Source organism: Zonotrichia albicollis, chromosome 28, assembly GCF_047830755.1.
Source record: "Zonotrichia albicollis isolate bZonAlb1 chromosome 28, bZonAlb1.hap1, whole genome shotgun sequence".
Lineage (NCBI taxonomy): Eukaryota > Metazoa > Chordata > Aves > Passeriformes > Passerellidae > Zonotrichia > Zonotrichia albicollis.
In genome coordinates this window covers 7,314,615-7,332,100 of record NC_133846.1, presented here as the reverse complement: position 1 = coordinate 7,332,100, position 17,486 = coordinate 7,314,615, and the positions used below count along the sequence as shown (strand labels likewise).

The window sequence follows — 17,486 nt, the reverse complement described above, 5'->3', positions numbered from 1 at the left end:
GGTCCTTTTTTCCATGGCTACTCCATGATATTTCGCAGTGACACTCATTGGGATGGTATGTCAATGGAGTGTCCTGCTGATCCTCAGCACACTGTGTGCTCAGCTGTCCCACTGCCTTTAGAAACACCCCTGGAGAGGATCTCTGCTATGCTCCCAGCCTTGCAATCCATTTTGGAGAAAAGCAGTGAGCTGAAGGGTAGACTGGCAGGCAGGTTCATGTTGTTTCTCTTTTCTAGCTGGACGTATGGATACAGGAAATCTTTAGAGACCTTGAAAAGGAAAAGTACCTCCCTTTGCATTGCTAAACCGATGGCGTGGCTAAGAATAGCCTCTGAAGGGAGAGGGAAGATGAATGACATGAGGCATTCAGCACCTTTTCTTACTGTGCAATAGTTTTGAAATGTAAAAAGTGAAATATCAAGGTGTGTGCAGGCGAAGGGATATGGCCAGTCATGCTGAGGACATTTGGAGGAGTGTGTTATTATGTAAAGCAAACTGGGGAAAGGTTAGCAAATACCACTGCTTCCCTGGGGAGCCCTTCTCTTGCCAGAGTCACTAGTGCACTGGCAGGATAACAGATCCTCTCTGCTAATTCTCTAGGTCATAAGCAAATTAAGACAGAAAAGTTGATCTGCTATCAATCTACATTAGGCACAGGAGTCCAGCTCACCTGTCCAGCAGCTGCTGGTTACAGAAAGTTTAAGGCTATAATATGAAAGTCTTGTCATTAAACAGAGCCCATTTTCCTCTCAGCTCAGGTAGGCTGAGCACGGAGCTCTGGGACAGGGCTGCATGGTTCCGGCACCCCTCGGGTGAGAGCAATCTCACAGAGGGTGCCCCAGGACCTCTATCGGTGCTGCTCCATCCCTTCAGGGGAATCCATGGCCAAGGTGTTACAGCTATGGTGCATGCAAGGGGCTCTGGGGTTGCAGCCCCACAGGGAGGGCTTGGATTCAGCCAGCTCGTGCTCATGTCAGAGTCTTGATGCCAGCTTGCAGTAGTGCAGCTTGCGATTTGGAAAGGGACAGACCAGGGAAATGTTGCTCATGGGATGTGGCAAACTCCTTCCCTAGGCAGGAGGAGGCAGAATTTTTGCTAGAAGTAGCCCAAGTATCTCCCAGCCAAAAGAGCTTTTGATACCCTCAATTTAAACTGCTTGGTGTGATTAAAACAACCCACTCCCAGGGAGGATTCAGCCCAGGTCTGGAGCTGCTCCCTCCATGGACACACCACTCTGTGGATGAGTACCCTGGGCATGGCAGGTGCTGGGAGAGTGGTCTTCTCTGCCAGGGCCATTCCACGGGTGCTGAGAGGTTTTGGCTGGATATTAGGTAAAGATTTTTCCCTAGAGGGTGGTTGAGCACTGGAACAGGCTCCCTTGTGAATGGTCAAAAGATTGCCAGAATGCAAGAAGCATTTGGACAACACTCTCAAGGACAGGATGGATTTTGGGGTTCTCCTGTGCAGGGTTAGGAGGTGATCTATGCAGGTCCCTTCCAGCTCAGGATATTCTATGCTTCCACAATTTCAAACAGAAATGGTGTCAGCAAAACCTCCAGAGTCACATTTGCAGTGAAAAAAACACCCATCTTCACGCAACACAGCATTTCAAATCCTGCCTTTAATCTCGGGTTCCAGTAACAACCTTCTCACCAATTACTTGTCTTACAATTGACATAGAAATATCAAATTCCTTAGAATTAAAGCACTTTGAAAGTGTAACCTACTTTTAAAGAAGACAAGATTTATAGTGGAAGCATTTACTTTCTAATCCTTGACATTATCAAAGTCACTGATGCCTCATCAGCAGCTCCATAAATGAGGCCTCCAAACACAATGTCTGGTTGCCTTTTGCTGGGCACTGTTTGCTGGCTGAGCCTCTCTGACTCTGTGGCAGGTGACAGCCCTGTCACTGTCCCCTATGACCCTGAAACCAACGTTTGCCCATGGTGTGCCCTCAGCATCCTTTTACTGTCACACACTGCCTGGCGCAATCAGGCCTGTCCTGCACCACTCTGACCATTGCTGAGTAGCAGAGGCAGCTGCTGGCACTGTGGGCTCACTGCTGCCAGCCACAGCATCCAGAAAACAGCTCAAACAGAATCTGGGGAATCTGCACTGGAGCAAGCACCAGTCTTCTGGCAGCAGAAGTGGCAACGGTGCCCTGGTCCCCACCTCTGCTTGGCCCCAGCTCTCATAACAAATTGTGGCACTAACCTACATGGAGAGGCATTAACTTTCACTCCTGAATCTAGGTGCAATGGTTTCAGTTGGGCATATAAGGACACCAAGTGATGCTAATTGCCCTCTAAAATATGAATAGAATTAAGCCAGAGAAGCAGAAAATTAGCTTTGTGGGAGATCTGCTGCAGAGTTTAACTGAACAAGGATGGTGGTTGGATTGGCAATGAAGAATTTGTCTTTTAACACCAGTTCACAAGCACCTTGGCTATCACCCTGGAAATCATCCAGAGTTTTAATTAGCCATTAACTCTTCCCTGCACATTCAGCAGTGTTCAAGGAGACCATTGTACTGGTTTCACACCCTTGCTGCAGCCTCAGGCTATCTCAAGGCATTTTGTTGATCATAATTGCTTCCAATAGCACATAATCACTGACCAACTCTGCTCCTTGCAGCCTGCCCAAAGATCATAGAATCGCAGGACAGTTTGTGTTGGAAGCACCTTCAAGCTCATCCCATTTCATCCCCACCTCCCCCCCACGCCGTGATGAGCAGGGACACCTTCCACTAAACCAGGTTGCTCCAAGCCCTGTCCAGCTTGGCCTTGAGCACTCCCAGGGATGAGGCAGCCACAGCTGCTCTGAGCAGCCTGTTCCAGAGATGGGCAGCAGCCTTCCAGGGAAGTCATGGTTCCTGGAGCTTTGCCACCAAACCAAGCTCCAGCCCCACTCCTGGGGTGTTTGCATTGATGCTGCTCTATGCCAGTGCTCCTGGTTTGCAGAAGGTCCCAGGTCACCACCAGATGTGATGGGGACAGGACTTACAAAACAAACTGGGATCTGCCCCAGGTTTATTCCCCTGCAGCCCTGAGGAAACCTGTTCATCAGGATGCAGTCCAGCCGCTATGCAGTCCAAGTGCTTTCTGACTCCAAATCCTTCCCTTGCACAGATCTCTTCTCTGGCTGATGCACCCAAAGAACCTGAAGCATCTGTGGAGGAGCTGGAACCCAATCAGGACAACTTTAGGACTCTGTATGGCTAGCACATGCACGGGGATGCGCCACGAGCAGCCAGTGACAGCCCTCAGCAAAAGTGGTTTTCAAGACTGATCAGCCATGGTGATTTGACGTTCTCACCCTTCAGATCATAGCACTGAGCTCAGAGCTGCACCCAGGACAAAACCCCCCGCCCCCAGCACAGCCCACTCAGGGCTGGAATTCCCCACAAAAAGCTGGAGGTAACAGGGAGTTTTATCCAGTGCAAAGCCACATGTATCCAAGACCTCAGGAAGTTTCTGCCTCATCTGTTCCAGGCAGGTAGGAAGCACACAGTACTGTGCAGCTCCTGGGAATTTTAATAGTAATTAACAATCTGTTCTACTCAAGTATTGATGGTAAGAGTCTAGGAAAAGCTGTTTGTCAGGATCTGGAGCAAGAAGACCACCAGAATGGCTCTGATGTGGCTGCAAATGCTCCTGAAATGAAAAAGATCCATCTCTCCCAAGGACTGTTGCCTCAAGAGCCTCCTGCTTTCCCTATTGCTCTCTGAAGTTCATATATATAAAACCTTTTGGTTCCCATCACTGCTACTCCTGGATTTATGCTTATGTGAAAAGCTTGTGGAATGTGCTGTGGGAACTGACAATTTTAAAAGCAATTTGAGAAGCAGTGCAGGGAATGTGCTCCCAAGAACGGCTACCACTGCTCTCCCTGCTATGCAGGACTTGCCGTACCTGCAGCACTGGCTGCTTGTTTCAGCCTGGTTCCAGCTCTCTTCATTTACAAGATGCATTATTTACCAGCCTGACATGCAGCTCATTTAAAAATCAGATTTATCAGCAAAATAGTAGCACTTGCTATGGTGGCTTCCAACAAGAGTATCTTGCTGGGCTTGTGTTGACTTGGCAGTTTTCTGCTCAATTCATCACCAAAAGGCACTAGCACAGAGCCCTCGGCCCCTTCCCAGCCGTGGTTTGCTCTACTTACAGCACCACTGGGATATGGACCGCCTTGGACTTTGGACTTCCACCAGCAAACCAAGCAGGAGAAGGCCCACACCAAGGGAATGACCTTCATGGAAGCACAATGAACTCGGTGCTGCAAAGAGCCTGGACCCTGTTTGGGCAGCTGGATGCTGTGCTCATCAGTCTGTCCTGCTCCACAGCACTCACAAAGCAGGGTTAACACAGTTTGTGACATGTACCAGTGGTGGCAGCAGGTCCTGTGGAGGGTCCCAGGATGCAGCACTGGCACCAGGGGTGTCATCCCTGTGTCCACTGTTGGCAGATCCCTGTGTGGCTGTCTGGGAGAAAGGCCAAAGGAACAGCTGAGCATTGGCCACGCTCCTATGTGGCACAGGAGGGTATAAATATGTATGGGAAGATCCAGGCAGTTCTTGTAAAGCTGCATCCCAGAATGTACCACCTGCCCTGTGCCTCATGGATCACCGAGCTGCCACTTCCCACACCTAGGAGTAGGGTCTGCCTCCTCTTGTTCTGCAGCAGTCCAGGTCTGTTGTATACAGTTTTGGGGGTAGCAGCAGCTCACACCAGCTGAACCATGCTGAAGAAACTGTGCTGGTGCCAAGGACCTTTTAGCACATCATGACAAGTGTCAGTAACTTTGCAAAGGTAGGACTGTTCATGAGTGAAGTGTAACTAGAGTTCCTCAGCAGCTCAAGATCCACCCTAAAAAGGGGATACTAGTGCTCAGAGGAGCAATGTCCTTCCCCTGTGTGCTCCCTTCCCAGCCAGCATCCTCTATCCTTTTCCTCCAGCTCCTGTGACAGGTACCCCACTGGGCCATTAGCCAGTGCCATTCTCAGGTGGAAACAAACCGAGGCCCTCCAAGAGCAGCAGCAGAGCCATGGGCACAGCAGCCAGACCCAGTCATGTCTGTATTCACCCATGGCTGAAGGGCCCATGGCCACCTTGTGACACCTACGTCTTCACTCCACAACACGTGTGTGGACACTCGCTGCTCCGAGCAGCCCCTCCTGTGCAGCCAGGAGCAGGAACACACTGTAAACATACATAAATATTTATTCTTCAGAGAGAGTTTTTACCATTACCCAGATTTCTTTCCCCCTGATGCCCCACCAGGACCCAAGGGGATTGAACAAAATGGGAGCTTGGATGTGGACGTGCACAGCTCACCTCTGTGCACAGCAGCCCCCAGCCCAAATCAGCCAGGACGTCACATTTTCCCTGCCCACTGTCCCATCCTCACAGGGCTTGTCTTTGAGCCATGCCTCTAGGTGCCACACTGCTCACCTGCAATGGGGACAAGCACAAAGTGGGAAAGTGGTTACCTTGCTCCCTGTGAGGTGCAGGAGGAGAAGCTGGGATGCTCCAAGTAGCATCAGCCCCTTTCCTGCAGCAGGCTTCCCCTCCAGGAGAAGTGCCCGACAGGAGTTTCCCAGCCTCAGATCCACCTTGATGCAGCATTGCTTGGTTCTTTTCACCACCTGCTCAGGTCAGGGGCAGGTTGACGTCCCTGGGTGCACCCACAGGCACTGGCAGGGCTGAGCATTGCTCCACAGCTCCTGCTCCAGCTCACAGTGGAGGTGTGTCCTTCAAAGGCAGTGCTGCCTTATCAATAATAAAAGGCAATTTCCCCTGTCAGAGCCAGGAGATTACTCAGCCCTTCATGTGCTTCATCTGCAGCTGACAAGATGGGAAGGAGTTTGGGAAGATGCAATTTGACAGTAACACAAAACAACACCAACATTAAGGGAAGAATAATGGCAAAGGCATCTGTCACAAACTTTGTGTTCCTTAACGAGGAGCAAGAAATCAGAACAGCCAGATCCAAGCAGAAGCTGAAAGGGAGGGCAGGAGTGCAGCAAGGAGCCAGGTACCACTGCCCATGGGGCATCCCGGCACTGTAGGATCTCAGGTTCAGGATGTGGCCACAGGGAGGATGAGAGGACCCTGGTGTCACCTCAGCCAGCTCAGAAACTTGCCAGCTCCATGACCACAAGTGTGGTTGAGAGGACTTGCCTGGGAGAGAGGCAGTGCTGCAGGAATGTTTCAATGAGCTATTGGGCTCTGCTGAGTGAGGGCTTCCCACTAACCAGAAATGCTTCCATCCCATCCCCTCACACAGACCTTCTCCTCCAGAGACGGTGTCCCTGACTCTCACTAAGGACCTTGGGGATCCCCCATTTTGGAATGAGGGTCTGACTGACAGTGTGGTGGGTGCTACAGGCAGACGATTACTGTGAGGGACTGGGGGGACCCCACATGAAGACTGTAATTCCCATCATGAAGCCACACAGGAACAACATATCCTGCTGTCTGTCTGAAGTTGCCCCTTCCACATGTAGCCAACAATTGTGCAAGCCCCTGTCCCCTCTGGAGCCAGGCCCCTGCCAAGCCTGACACTCATTTCTCCCAGGCTGGATGCTCCTGCTTCCTCCAGGCACTCAGTTTAGCATAAGTCACTGTGGGGTCATGACACCCATTATACAATCCACTCATGAACATTGCAGCTGCTTTGGGCAGCCTGACTGGCCTGGGCAGGTGCTGCATTGGGAAGCAGCCACTGGCACGGCCCCAGCACCACCAAGGAGCTGCAGACCTCTGCAGCTGAGGACAGTGCCAACACAGGGCAGAAAAACACCAGATGCAAAAATGACGTCCCCCTTGGAAGGACACCGAGAGCCCCTCACCGTCAGAAGCACTGTCCTGAGATTTTACAGCCTGGACACCGACACCAGAGCTCTGGAAGCAGAGCTCAGCCAAAATATCTGGCCGTGTCGGAGCATCTGAGGAAGAGACACCTCCTGTGTGTTATCCAGGCTCCTAGAGCTGCTGCTGCTGATAATGTGTATGCCTGGACAGACAGAGTAACAGGACTTAACGAATCTTTATTTTAAAAATATGATTTTTAACTTAAACGTGAATTCGGTGCTGTATTAGCTGTAGGTCACTTGCACAGACACACTGCTCAATTAGCAGGGATGAGGCTCAGGAAGCAACAGCACAAATGGTTGGCCCTTTCCTGGGCATTTATTTTAATTAAAATTTTTCAGGACAGGATCAGTCCTGTTCTACAGAACAGCTCCTCACCGAGTTCAGCCAGACCCTTCCCAAGCCCCACATGCTCCCAGGGATACTCTCAGCAGGCTGTTAGCTATTAATGGAGCAGGGTACATTTATTTCTGCATCACAAAATCCCCTTTGGCAAATCACAAATCACAACACTCTGTTCAATAGATTCTCCTGCAGCATCCAGCATCAGGCAAATGGTGTCAGTGATAAATCTGTGCAAGAACAGAAGAAATGTTTCCAACGGCTGGGGCAAATTACATGGGTAAGTCTTTAGAAGATACATTAAACCTAATGTGAAATCAAACCCTCCAAGTGGTGACCAGAGCAGTTATCCTGTGTTACATGCAAGTTATGTGCAAAAGGGTCTTGTTCATACAAGATCTGTCTCTGCCAAGAGAGATGAGCTGGAATGAGAGCCCTGATCCAAGAGAGAGGATGCACTGATCTCTGGTCAGGGCTCCTAGCATGGAGCTTTAACCATTCCCTCAGCCCAGCTCTCTCTCGTGTGAGAGAAATCTTGACATGAAACATCACTAGGAGATGGGGAGGACAGAGCAGAAGTGACCCTGTGGCTGTACCCGTCAGTAACCACTCAGAGTTCAATCAGTGCCATGTCCCTCAGAGAGCAGATAAATGGCAACTCACTGGGAGAAAATGAGATAAACAGTGGCCTTAATAGCACTCCATTGCCCTGCAAATAGCAAGCCAAACCAGGACTGCCTCTGGGCACAGCAGGAAAAGCCCCTTGGATTAAAGGACATGCTCTGAGGTTGTCCCTTCTCTGCTGTGCTGTGTTTCAGCCCATTTCCATCCTGGTCAGCTCAGAGCAGACCCAGAACCAGTTGAGTGATACACACAAAGAAGCACTGGGTGAAAGCCCAGGGCTTGGTACATGCTAGTTCTCCAGGGGGCTGTTCCTTTCCTCCCTCAGTGTCTGCAGTCTGGAGGGGACAAGCTCACCCATCCTCCTAAAGGGTGTTGGAAATCTCATCTCCACTGCACAAAGGGAGCTAACCACCCCTCTTCTCACCTGGGGGAGCCCCCCATCACTGCCTGCAACGGCAGACACCCCTGTGTGCTCTCTGCCATCATCTGCTCATGTTGCTGGGACTTAGTGCTCCCATGCCATCAAAGTCTGATGCTCTCTGGGGTGGTGATCCCTGCTGCTGGTGTTCCCAGTGAGTCACTTCAGGGCCAAAGCCATAAAAATTTGGAATTGGAGTTTATTTGCTCCCTGTACTCCTGCTTGCCTATGAATATGTGGGTTCATTCTGAAAAAGGACCCGGTCTGTATCTTCCAGCTTCCTATGTGCAGGGAAGAGCAATCTGGAGTTCATGGGGCTCCTAATGCAGGTAACAGCCCTGGCTGCTTTGGGATTGAAGTCCAAAGTCCCCAAGGCTGAGGGTCCCATGGACCCAAGGACTGTCTTCTCCCTCCAACTCAGCTATTTGCTTATTCCCTTGCTAAGACCAGACCTGAGGGTCAATTTAGCAGAAGGTGACAACATCAATCCACAAATGAAGGGGTAACTTTTCCAAGTGGGTGTCTGGAAGTACCCCAGGGACACATGGGGCTGCTCCCAGAGGGGGCTTCACCCAGCCCCCTGCCCCTGCTCACATCCCCATGTCACACAACCCTGCCCACCAGACTGTGCTCATCAGCTCCTTCACTCCACGGTGCCCAGGCTCATGCTCATCGCACCAGCCATCACACTGGAGCCTGGAGACACGTCCAAAGGGGCCAGAAACTCCTGCAGGAGGAAAGGAGAACCTGGCAGGCAAAAGGGAAGGTTTAATGAAGCATCCAGTATTAAAGCACTGAAGGCTTAAAGAGAGGAAGGACTAGGATCCTCCACAAAAACCCAGTGATTGGTGAAGCCCAAGGGTAAATGCAATTGTTTTCTGGTTTTTTCCTGTCTTTGATGACCCAGTTTTTTACTCTCATCAGCACCAGGCTTGTGTTAATTTTTAAATATGCTTGGGTAACTGAGAACATTAACTATTCATGATCTTATCTGCAATAGCTGTTGGCTCTGGCACAGTGCTAGGGAGAGCTGAACTTGCCTGGGAAGGCAGTAGCTGGTTTTTCCTGAGCATCTTGTTGAAATGATCACAGGGGTGGGGTTCCATAACACTCCTGGATAAATCATGGCTTATGGGGTTGGTTAGGATCATTGAGGCCATTCTCCTGCAATTGAGGTGGCTTGAAAATACTTAGGAGGACACAAAAAGCTGTGATCTGGGGAATGCTGTGGACACTCTGAATACTTCAGCTCTAGGGAAACCCCAATATGGTTTATAAATATAAGGGAGTCCCTCCTGAGGTGGCAGGGGACTCCACTGTCCCCTGCCCAGCCAGGTAGTGTCCTAGTCCAGGCAGAGGCTGAAGGAATCCCTGATTATCAGGAATGTGAGCTGATAAATCACAGAATCAAGGAATGTTTTAGGTTGGAAGGGACCTAAAAGCTCATCTCGTTCCACCCCCTGCCCATGAGCAGGGACACCTTCCAGTAGACCAGGCTGCTCCAAGCCCTGCCCAACCTGGCCTTGGACACTTCAAGGGATGGGGCAGCCACAGCTGCTCTGGAAAATCTATGCCAAGGCCTCAGCACCCTTACAGGGGTAGGGAAGAATTTCTTCTTAATATCTACTCTAAACCTTCCCTCATCAGCTTAAGGCCTTTCCCCCTTGTCCTGACACTGCATGCCCTTGTGCAAAGTCCTAGTCCAGAATAAGCATGGAGGTCAGCATGTCTAGGGTGGGGAGAACAAGGCACATGCAGGTCTTGGGAGCCCTTTCCCTGGGTGTAAATATCTGTCAGCAGGAGTCAGGGATGAAGCAGCTGCAGGAGCTCAAGTTAACCTGGGAAAAGGTAGTTGGTGCTAAGATCTGGGAATAGGTAAAAGAGTGAAGAACACAGGACAGAGCACAGGAAAACAAAGGTGATTATCAGAACATGAACCAGCAGAAGAACGCAGGGAGAGAGAGAGGGAGTTATTCAAAGGAATAAAAAGCTCATGCTAGTTTTCAGGAGGAATTGGGCTAGCAGCACCTCCTGCAGCTGGCATGTGGGAGATGCTCCCACAAACTTGTGCTGACAGTTCATTGCTAGAAAGAAAATCATCTTTGCAGAGGATCCAAAGTGCAGGAGGGCAGCATTGGAAAAGCAGGAGAAAAGTAGGGGAGCACAGTGATCTGCAAGGCTCCTGGCACAGAGTTAACACTACCGCAGAAGAACCACCCCTCCTCCATTTTCCAAAAGGGTACAGGTACTTCCTGCAGGAAAACTGAAATGACAATCACTGAATCAGAGAATGGTTGAGATGCAAACACCCTCCAGAGGTCACCTTGTCCAAATCTCAGAGTCCCAGAACCACGTCCAGTTGGCAAAGTTAACTCTATTTTTACCCCCTATGAAAATTAAATACCATAGGACAAAATATAATTATTCAATTTGCAAACTAACAGAGTTACACTGAATGCTCAATGTATACAGCATTTTATTGTTTGGACATATATTACAATGGACAAACATATATTACATATGCTATACAAAATATACATTCTGCTGTGAAAAAAATATAAATAGACAATAGGAAATAGCAAGAGGGAACAGAAGCAGCTTTGCTCTTGCTGCTTCTGATCCCCCTCAGTTCCTGTACCGGTAGTGCTTTGGCATTGATTGAGGCAATTGCTTGTTTTTACTGAAAAAAGAAAGGCCACTCTGTCCCTCTGCAAAGGGGAAACAAGACACACATGACTTTCTCCTCCAAGTCTACCAAAGAAGTTTTTCCACAGTGCAGCAAAGTGTCACCTACTTACAAGCATCAGCTATTTACAACCAGCTTACGGACTTTAAATGCTCATGCAAGGATGTAAATGCCTTAATTCAGGATTCAGCTTTTATAGGCCAATCTCTCACAGAAATCAGAGCAGCTTTAGCTGCACTCTCTGACAGCCAGCACAGTCCTGGTATAGACAGTAGCGATTTTAAAGCCCTGACCCAGGACAAGCAGGTCTCACCTACCTAAAGTGAATTCTCTTGCTCCAGGAAGTTGTACCCCAAGTACTCTCAGGGTCTGGATGATGCCAGCTGCACTGTGACAGATGTGTGAGCTCAGCTCCTACAAAGCGAGAGAGGAATGAAAGAAACAGGAATAAGCATTTGCCAAATGGCGATGAGAGAGCAGCAGCAGGGACGTGGTTTTCCCACTGCTGGGAATCACAAATGCCACCTTGTCCCAGTGGCCTGAGTGACTATGGGCTGAGAGAGCAGCCCAAAATGATAAGGCTTTGCTGCTGCTATAGTTTCATGGCACGACCTTTTTCATCTGGATTTAAACTAACAGTGCTGGGTCCCTGCAGCAGGGAGCACTTTGGATTCAGAATAAGCACCATGCCTTAAATGCTGTCTGGGAAGGAAAAGTCTGGAGGAAATAAAACCAGAAAGAAACAAACTGATCATTTATTTTTTTTTAAAAGACTTCACCTGTCAGAATCCCAAAATTTACACACCTGTGTTTCTCTCTATTTTACCCAAAGGTCAAGGACAATTGCATCCCCTCCCCACTAAAGCTGCTGTCTACCCAAAGCAGCCATGCTGGCTTTGAGAGCATGGGAAGAGGCCTTAAAAATATTTACTCATTTGCAAGGTTTTGACTATTATTCCTGTCCAAAGAGCCATAGGAAAAGCATCATTAATCCCAGTGTTTCTCCACTCATTTACTCAAATACTTCAGTCTCTAAATTCTGCTGTGATTCTGCACGACTAGACCTAACAATTGAGTTGCAAACCTTTCAGTCCAGGAATGGATCAATGGGAATTCTCACATACCTACAACTGAACTGGGCCAAAAAGGGGTTTCTTTATAAAAACATCACACAGATGGCTTTATTTGGGTCCAAATCCTATAGCTCCAAAGCAGACAGTAGTGACCAGGAAGTAAGCACCTCACTCTAAAGGCATGACCACAGAGCACAATGTACCTGCTGAAAACCCATCCCTAAGGAGTCTTAACACCTTCTACAAAAAGGGGCATTTTCCCCCAAAAATAACAACTTTCCAGGAAGCCTTTATAATGTCATTTGTCATCCTCATTTTCTCAGGCACATCTCACTGAAACTATGGAGTCTGAGCTTCCTCTGTGTCAGCAAGATCTTTCAGTAGTGAGGGGTTCCCTGCATTGTATCATTTCTCACCTGTCAAATATTTAAATATTTTGACCACACCAAGATTTAAGGGAACTATTAGTTCAACAATGTAGCCTGATATTTTACAACAGAAAAGGATCAGTGTTTTAAATTCCATATGCCTTTGGCTATGCAGAAGAAATAAGTATTCATCAAGTGCTCTCTCAATTTACCTCATGCTTTTCATCACCACATTCTTTTTAAGTTCACTTAACTGTCAGCTAGGAAAAACGTTCACTGAACTGTCAGCTGGAGACCCTCTCAGCAGATACAATACAAAGGGTTTTTTTTATAGATAAAAGCTTAGATACACCTTGAAATTCTGCTACTATCATGAAATGAATCAGCTTGCAGCCAGGCACACAGTTGTAGGCAACAAAGAAATTCATCAATATCACAGTTCTACCACATATCTATAAGTAAATGCACTTTTCAAAATAAAGACAGCTCTATTCCCTCACAAACAAGCTTTCAGTGTCCCCAAGCTCCCCATATGGCTTGATATGTAGCTGTCAAGACTAACAGTATGATACATACTTTGGCATAATAAAAAATAATTTACATTACAGTCAACACATTTATATGCTTAGCGTATACAAAATATTTATAAATGCGAGTTTATTTACAACTAGAGTCCATTATTCATAGAAGAAAAGAAGTCCCAAATTCAGACTGGCAACAGACACCTGCCAACAGTCTAAGGAAGGAAAAGCTGGCCAAGAGTTTTACACTTACAGTTCCGGGGGAATTCCATGAGGAGGCCCCGATGGTTTGTTTCCAAGCAGACAAAACACTGAAATAGCTACACACGTTCTTCAGAGCTTTCCAAAACATGCACCACCACAAAGACTGCTTCCAGCATCACACAATCCATGTTTTAATGTTGTTTTTGTAGATAGAACTAATTTTCCATTGTTCTCTGGTGCACATTCCCATTTCCAATGGAAAAATTGTAGAAAAAGGGCCATGTGCCATCTCCGTCAAGAGAGTCTGACTCTTTAGTACTTGCAGACACATACACAAGCATCTTTGGCCTTGGGGTTAGTACTGAGGTAGTAAATACAGTCAGTCAAAATGTGAATTTGCTTTCAAGGTTTTGCAAGTGTTTTATGTGGTTTCACTGTGGACATGAATGTTCCGTGTCCTGTTAAAATCAAAACTCTCCTCCCGCAGCCTGTGGCAGGGCCTGGGTGATGCCTGGTCCCGGCCACTGTTGGCAATACTGTCGCTCCGGAGCGCCTGTGGGGCCTCATGGGCCAACGGATGGTGCAGGAACTGCGGGTGAGAGCAAGCCAGGTCTTTGCTGCCTCCCCAGAGAGGAACCTGGAAAGGCTCTGAGGGAGAAAAATTAGAAGATAAATAGAAGCAAGTTCATAGAATCAAGGAATATCCTAAGTTGGAAGGGATCCGCAAGGATCATGGAGTCCAACTCCTGGCCCTGAACAGACACCCCAACAAATTCCACCCTGTGCCTGAAGAGCGTTGTCCAAACATTCTTTGGGCTTTGGGCAGCTTTGGGGCCATGACCATTCCCTGGGGAGCCTGGGCAGTGCCCAACCACCCACTGGAGGAAGGACCTTTTCCTGATACCCAATCCAAACCCTTCCTGACAGCTCCAGCTGTTCCTCAGGTGCTGTCACTGCTCATAAAGAGCAGAGATCAATCACACTGAGATTTTAAAAAGACTTGAGCTCTGTGACTCGGCAATTACAATCCTTCTGAGATTATTTTCTCTGGTTTTGAAAGTATATTTTACTAGATTCTCTCCTTTTCCAGCAATCTCTGACAGTAACCAGGAACACACAGAGCTTCAGTGCGAATTTTTAAAAAGGTGATCTGGAAGACAGTCAACAGAAAAATAACCAATTTAGGGAGTTCTCTGAACTTCAGGCCAGCTCAAACAGAAAGGCTATTTAAATTTCTTATGTGAAGCTCCAACTCTTGGTTAATACATGTCCTTGAAGTATAAGCAAAGGCTCACATTCACAAACTTAAACGTGCAAATTAAATTCTATCTTTTTAACATCACCCTCTTCAATCTCAGGTACTGGATGCAAGCTGTTGCTCGCTGATGAAACATGGGCATTTGGAGAACAAGTGGTTTAACATGTGAGTTATTCCACAAACTACTGGCCTTTGAAGCTGTTTGTCAATAGTGAAGGGCAGCATAACGAAAGCCAAAGTTATTAGGGAATACAAAGCAACAAAAGAAAAAGTGGACACTCACCAATAATCTGCTGGGAAGAGATTTTCTTATCACTTTTTTTGTCATGGTTGACAAGGAAGACAGGCACATCTCTGTCTGCTAAGAGATTGGTTTCATTCTGGGTGTGTGCTGTGTATGTTTCCTTGGGCATCTGCACCATGAGATTCGGAAGGGTTTGATCCAGGGGGTCCTCCTCGGCGATGAAGGCATAGGGACAGTACTCTCGCGTCCGGGAGTAGATGTTGGCATTGTCATAACAATCTGAGCAGATCACTAATGGTGCTGCACCACCTGATAAGCACAATGGAAAAATAAAATACTCTCAAAAGGATGAGGATGCCAGATTTCCACAGGCTTTATGTCCTGGTATGAGCATTTATTATAGCAGCACAGATTGAAGGGTCTTTTTACAGTTAAGGGAGTAACAGAGTACTTGGCTTGAGAGGTCACATGAGAAATCACTCAGGTTCCCCCATCCAAATTCTCCACAGCAGTCCCCTTATAAAGCTGACCAGGGGAACCATAGACATGTTCCCCTATTTCATGGGCAAAAAAGTTCAATGCAGGTGCAGCCAGCTTGGGCACCAGGGTGAAACACCCTAGGGATTAAACGGGGATACCTGCCCACATCCAGCTTGGACCTGACTTGCCCCTGCATGCCCACACACATCAAAGCTGATGATACACCGGTCACTTAGATGAGCTGCTTCTCAACTCCTTCCTCATACAGACTCTAGTGCAGTGGGACTGGGCTGGAGGGACCATGGATGGGTGTGAAAAATTTACACTGAGGATCAATTTTCAAGCCAGCCTATATAACGAGTGATGAGTCCTCAGCATTTTGATGACAAAGAAGGCATCTCTGTAAGCTCAATGACATGAACATCCAGAAAATTGTCCAAACAAGGTAGGGAAATAGTGCAGACCCTTTAGTTATAACTGTAACTAGACAGCCAACCTTAAAACAAACCAACCAGCCAACCTTATACCAAGGATAGGAGTCACAGCTAGTCATCTTCCAAGCAAAATCTATTTTCCACCTCTTCTGCCTGGGCTCTTGAGATGCCAAAGGAAAGAAACAGGATAAAGATCTATCTTGACACTTAAGCTGTGAGGATGAGACTGTGCACTGGCATCCTGATGAGGCACTGGCAACACACCTGAAGCCTCTGCTTACCATCTGTCCCTTTGTGCATGTAGCTGCCAGCTGGAGGCATCAGCTGCTGATGGCTCCCTGCCTCCAAGCTACTGTAGCCTTCCTGAGGCTCAGACAGTGTTCCTTGGGAGGACAGGTAGCTAGGAATGTCAGCAGGTAGGTTCATCTCCTCTGCAAGGCAGAATTAACATTGGCAACATTAAACAGTGTAAAGATTTCAAGGTATTACCATCACTATTCCCCACATTAACAAGAATATCCAGAATTTCAACTTGCATGTAGGTATCATTTTTCTACCTCAATAATTACACAGCCAGTTCAAAGCTGACAGGGCCAGAAAGATACTTTACACCTATTATTCCAGGCCCTGAAAACATTTCTAAATTTCTTCAAATATCTACTTCCAAACATTACTGTTTTCCCTCAATGTAGGGCAACCTAGTGTATAAGGAATAGAATTAGCACACTTCTGGTATTTAAAATAACTTCTAAAATTGAGGAATTTGAGCAAAACCCTGAAGGGATTTTAGAAGGAAATCTTCAGTTCTTTAATCTCATCCATTTGTAAATAACCCAGAAATATCAAGTGTTTTGGACTAAAAACAGGACCAGAGACTATTGATTTGACACTTAACCTGTGTTAGTGATGCTGTAGTCCTCATTCTTTCTCCTCATGTGGTAGATGACGATAACCCACACCAAGGATGTTCCCACCACACAACACACAACAACGATAATCACAATCCCTACTGTTGTCCAGCCATCCTCTTCATGGACAATGGCACCCTGGGAAGAATCACAGTTGGGGGAAGCCAGGACATTTAGGTAAATATGGCCACGCTCAGTGCCTAGTGTGTTGGACATGATGCATGTGTACTTCCCAGCATCCTCCAGTCCTGCATCCACAATGATGAGGAGCTGATTTGCTGCAGCGAAGAAATGCCGCTCGGTGACTGTCAAGGGACCATCGTCCTTGGTCCAGTTGAGGCGAGGAGCAGGACTGCCACCAGCTATGCACTGCAGGACGGCAGTTTCACCTCGGGTCACTGTCCTGTCCTCCAGGGGCCTCATGAAGGAAGGAGTTTCTGGGACAAAAAGTGAAATTGTAAGATAACTTTAAAGAATCATGGAAAACTATTATGGTTTGGGTTGGAAGGAAACTCAAAAATCATCCTGTCCCATCCCCTGCCATAGACAGGGACACCTTCCACTAGACCAAGTTGCTCCAAGCCCCACCCAAGCATCTTGAGTACTTCCTGGGATGGGGCAGCTGCAGTTGCTTTGGGAAACCTGTGCCACTCCAATTCTAAATTTGGCCATAATGTTAAGAGTCTGGAAGGAACTGACCTTCCATTATTACTCAGCATAGTTCACAGGATGGGTCAGCTTGGAAGGGACCATAGTGGGTCATCTGGTTCTACCTCCCTGCTCAAGCAGGGTTCTCCCAGAGTACACGGGACAGGATTGCATCCAGGAACATCTCCAGCGAGGGAGACTCCACTCTGGGCAGCCTGTTCCTGCACAGTAAAGAAGTTCTTCCTCACATTCATGCAGAACTTGCTGTGCATCAGTTTCTGCCCATGGCCTCTTGTCCCATTGCTGAGCAGCACCAAGCAGAGCCAGGTCCATCCTGTGACCCCTCCCTGCAGACACGGACACACATTGATGAGGGCTCCTCTCAGCCATCTTTTCTCAAGGT

The 17,486-nt window shown here is 47.8% G+C and overlaps 1 protein-coding gene across 3 annotated transcripts in view; it reads right to left on the bottom strand.

The window, feature by feature from the left end:
* Positions 1 to 5,434: 5,434 nt before the first annotated feature.
* The window catches only part of LRIG2 (leucine rich repeats and immunoglobulin like domains 2), a 28,645-nt gene continuing 16,593 nt past the window's right edge, over positions 5,435 to 17,486 (bottom strand). Inside the window, exons 15-19 of one of the 3 annotated variants that reach the window (XM_074528192.1) lie at positions 16,423 to 16,872; positions 15,809 to 15,958; positions 14,653 to 14,922; positions 11,263 to 11,359; positions 5,435 to 5,453 (exon numbers count right to left, since the gene is read on the bottom strand). In XM_074528192.1, coding sequence (XP_074384293.1) covers positions 5,450 to 5,453; positions 11,263 to 11,359; positions 14,653 to 14,922; positions 15,809 to 15,958; positions 16,423 to 16,872 — 971 coding nt within the window. In that variant the 3' untranslated portion in view covers positions 5,435 to 5,449. Of the gene's footprint in view, positions 5,454 to 10,718; positions 13,760 to 14,652; positions 14,923 to 15,808; positions 15,959 to 16,422; positions 16,873 to 17,486 lie in introns of those variants that run through there. The other 2 variants (XR_001333298.2, XM_014273188.3) reach the window with 2 other exon arrangements.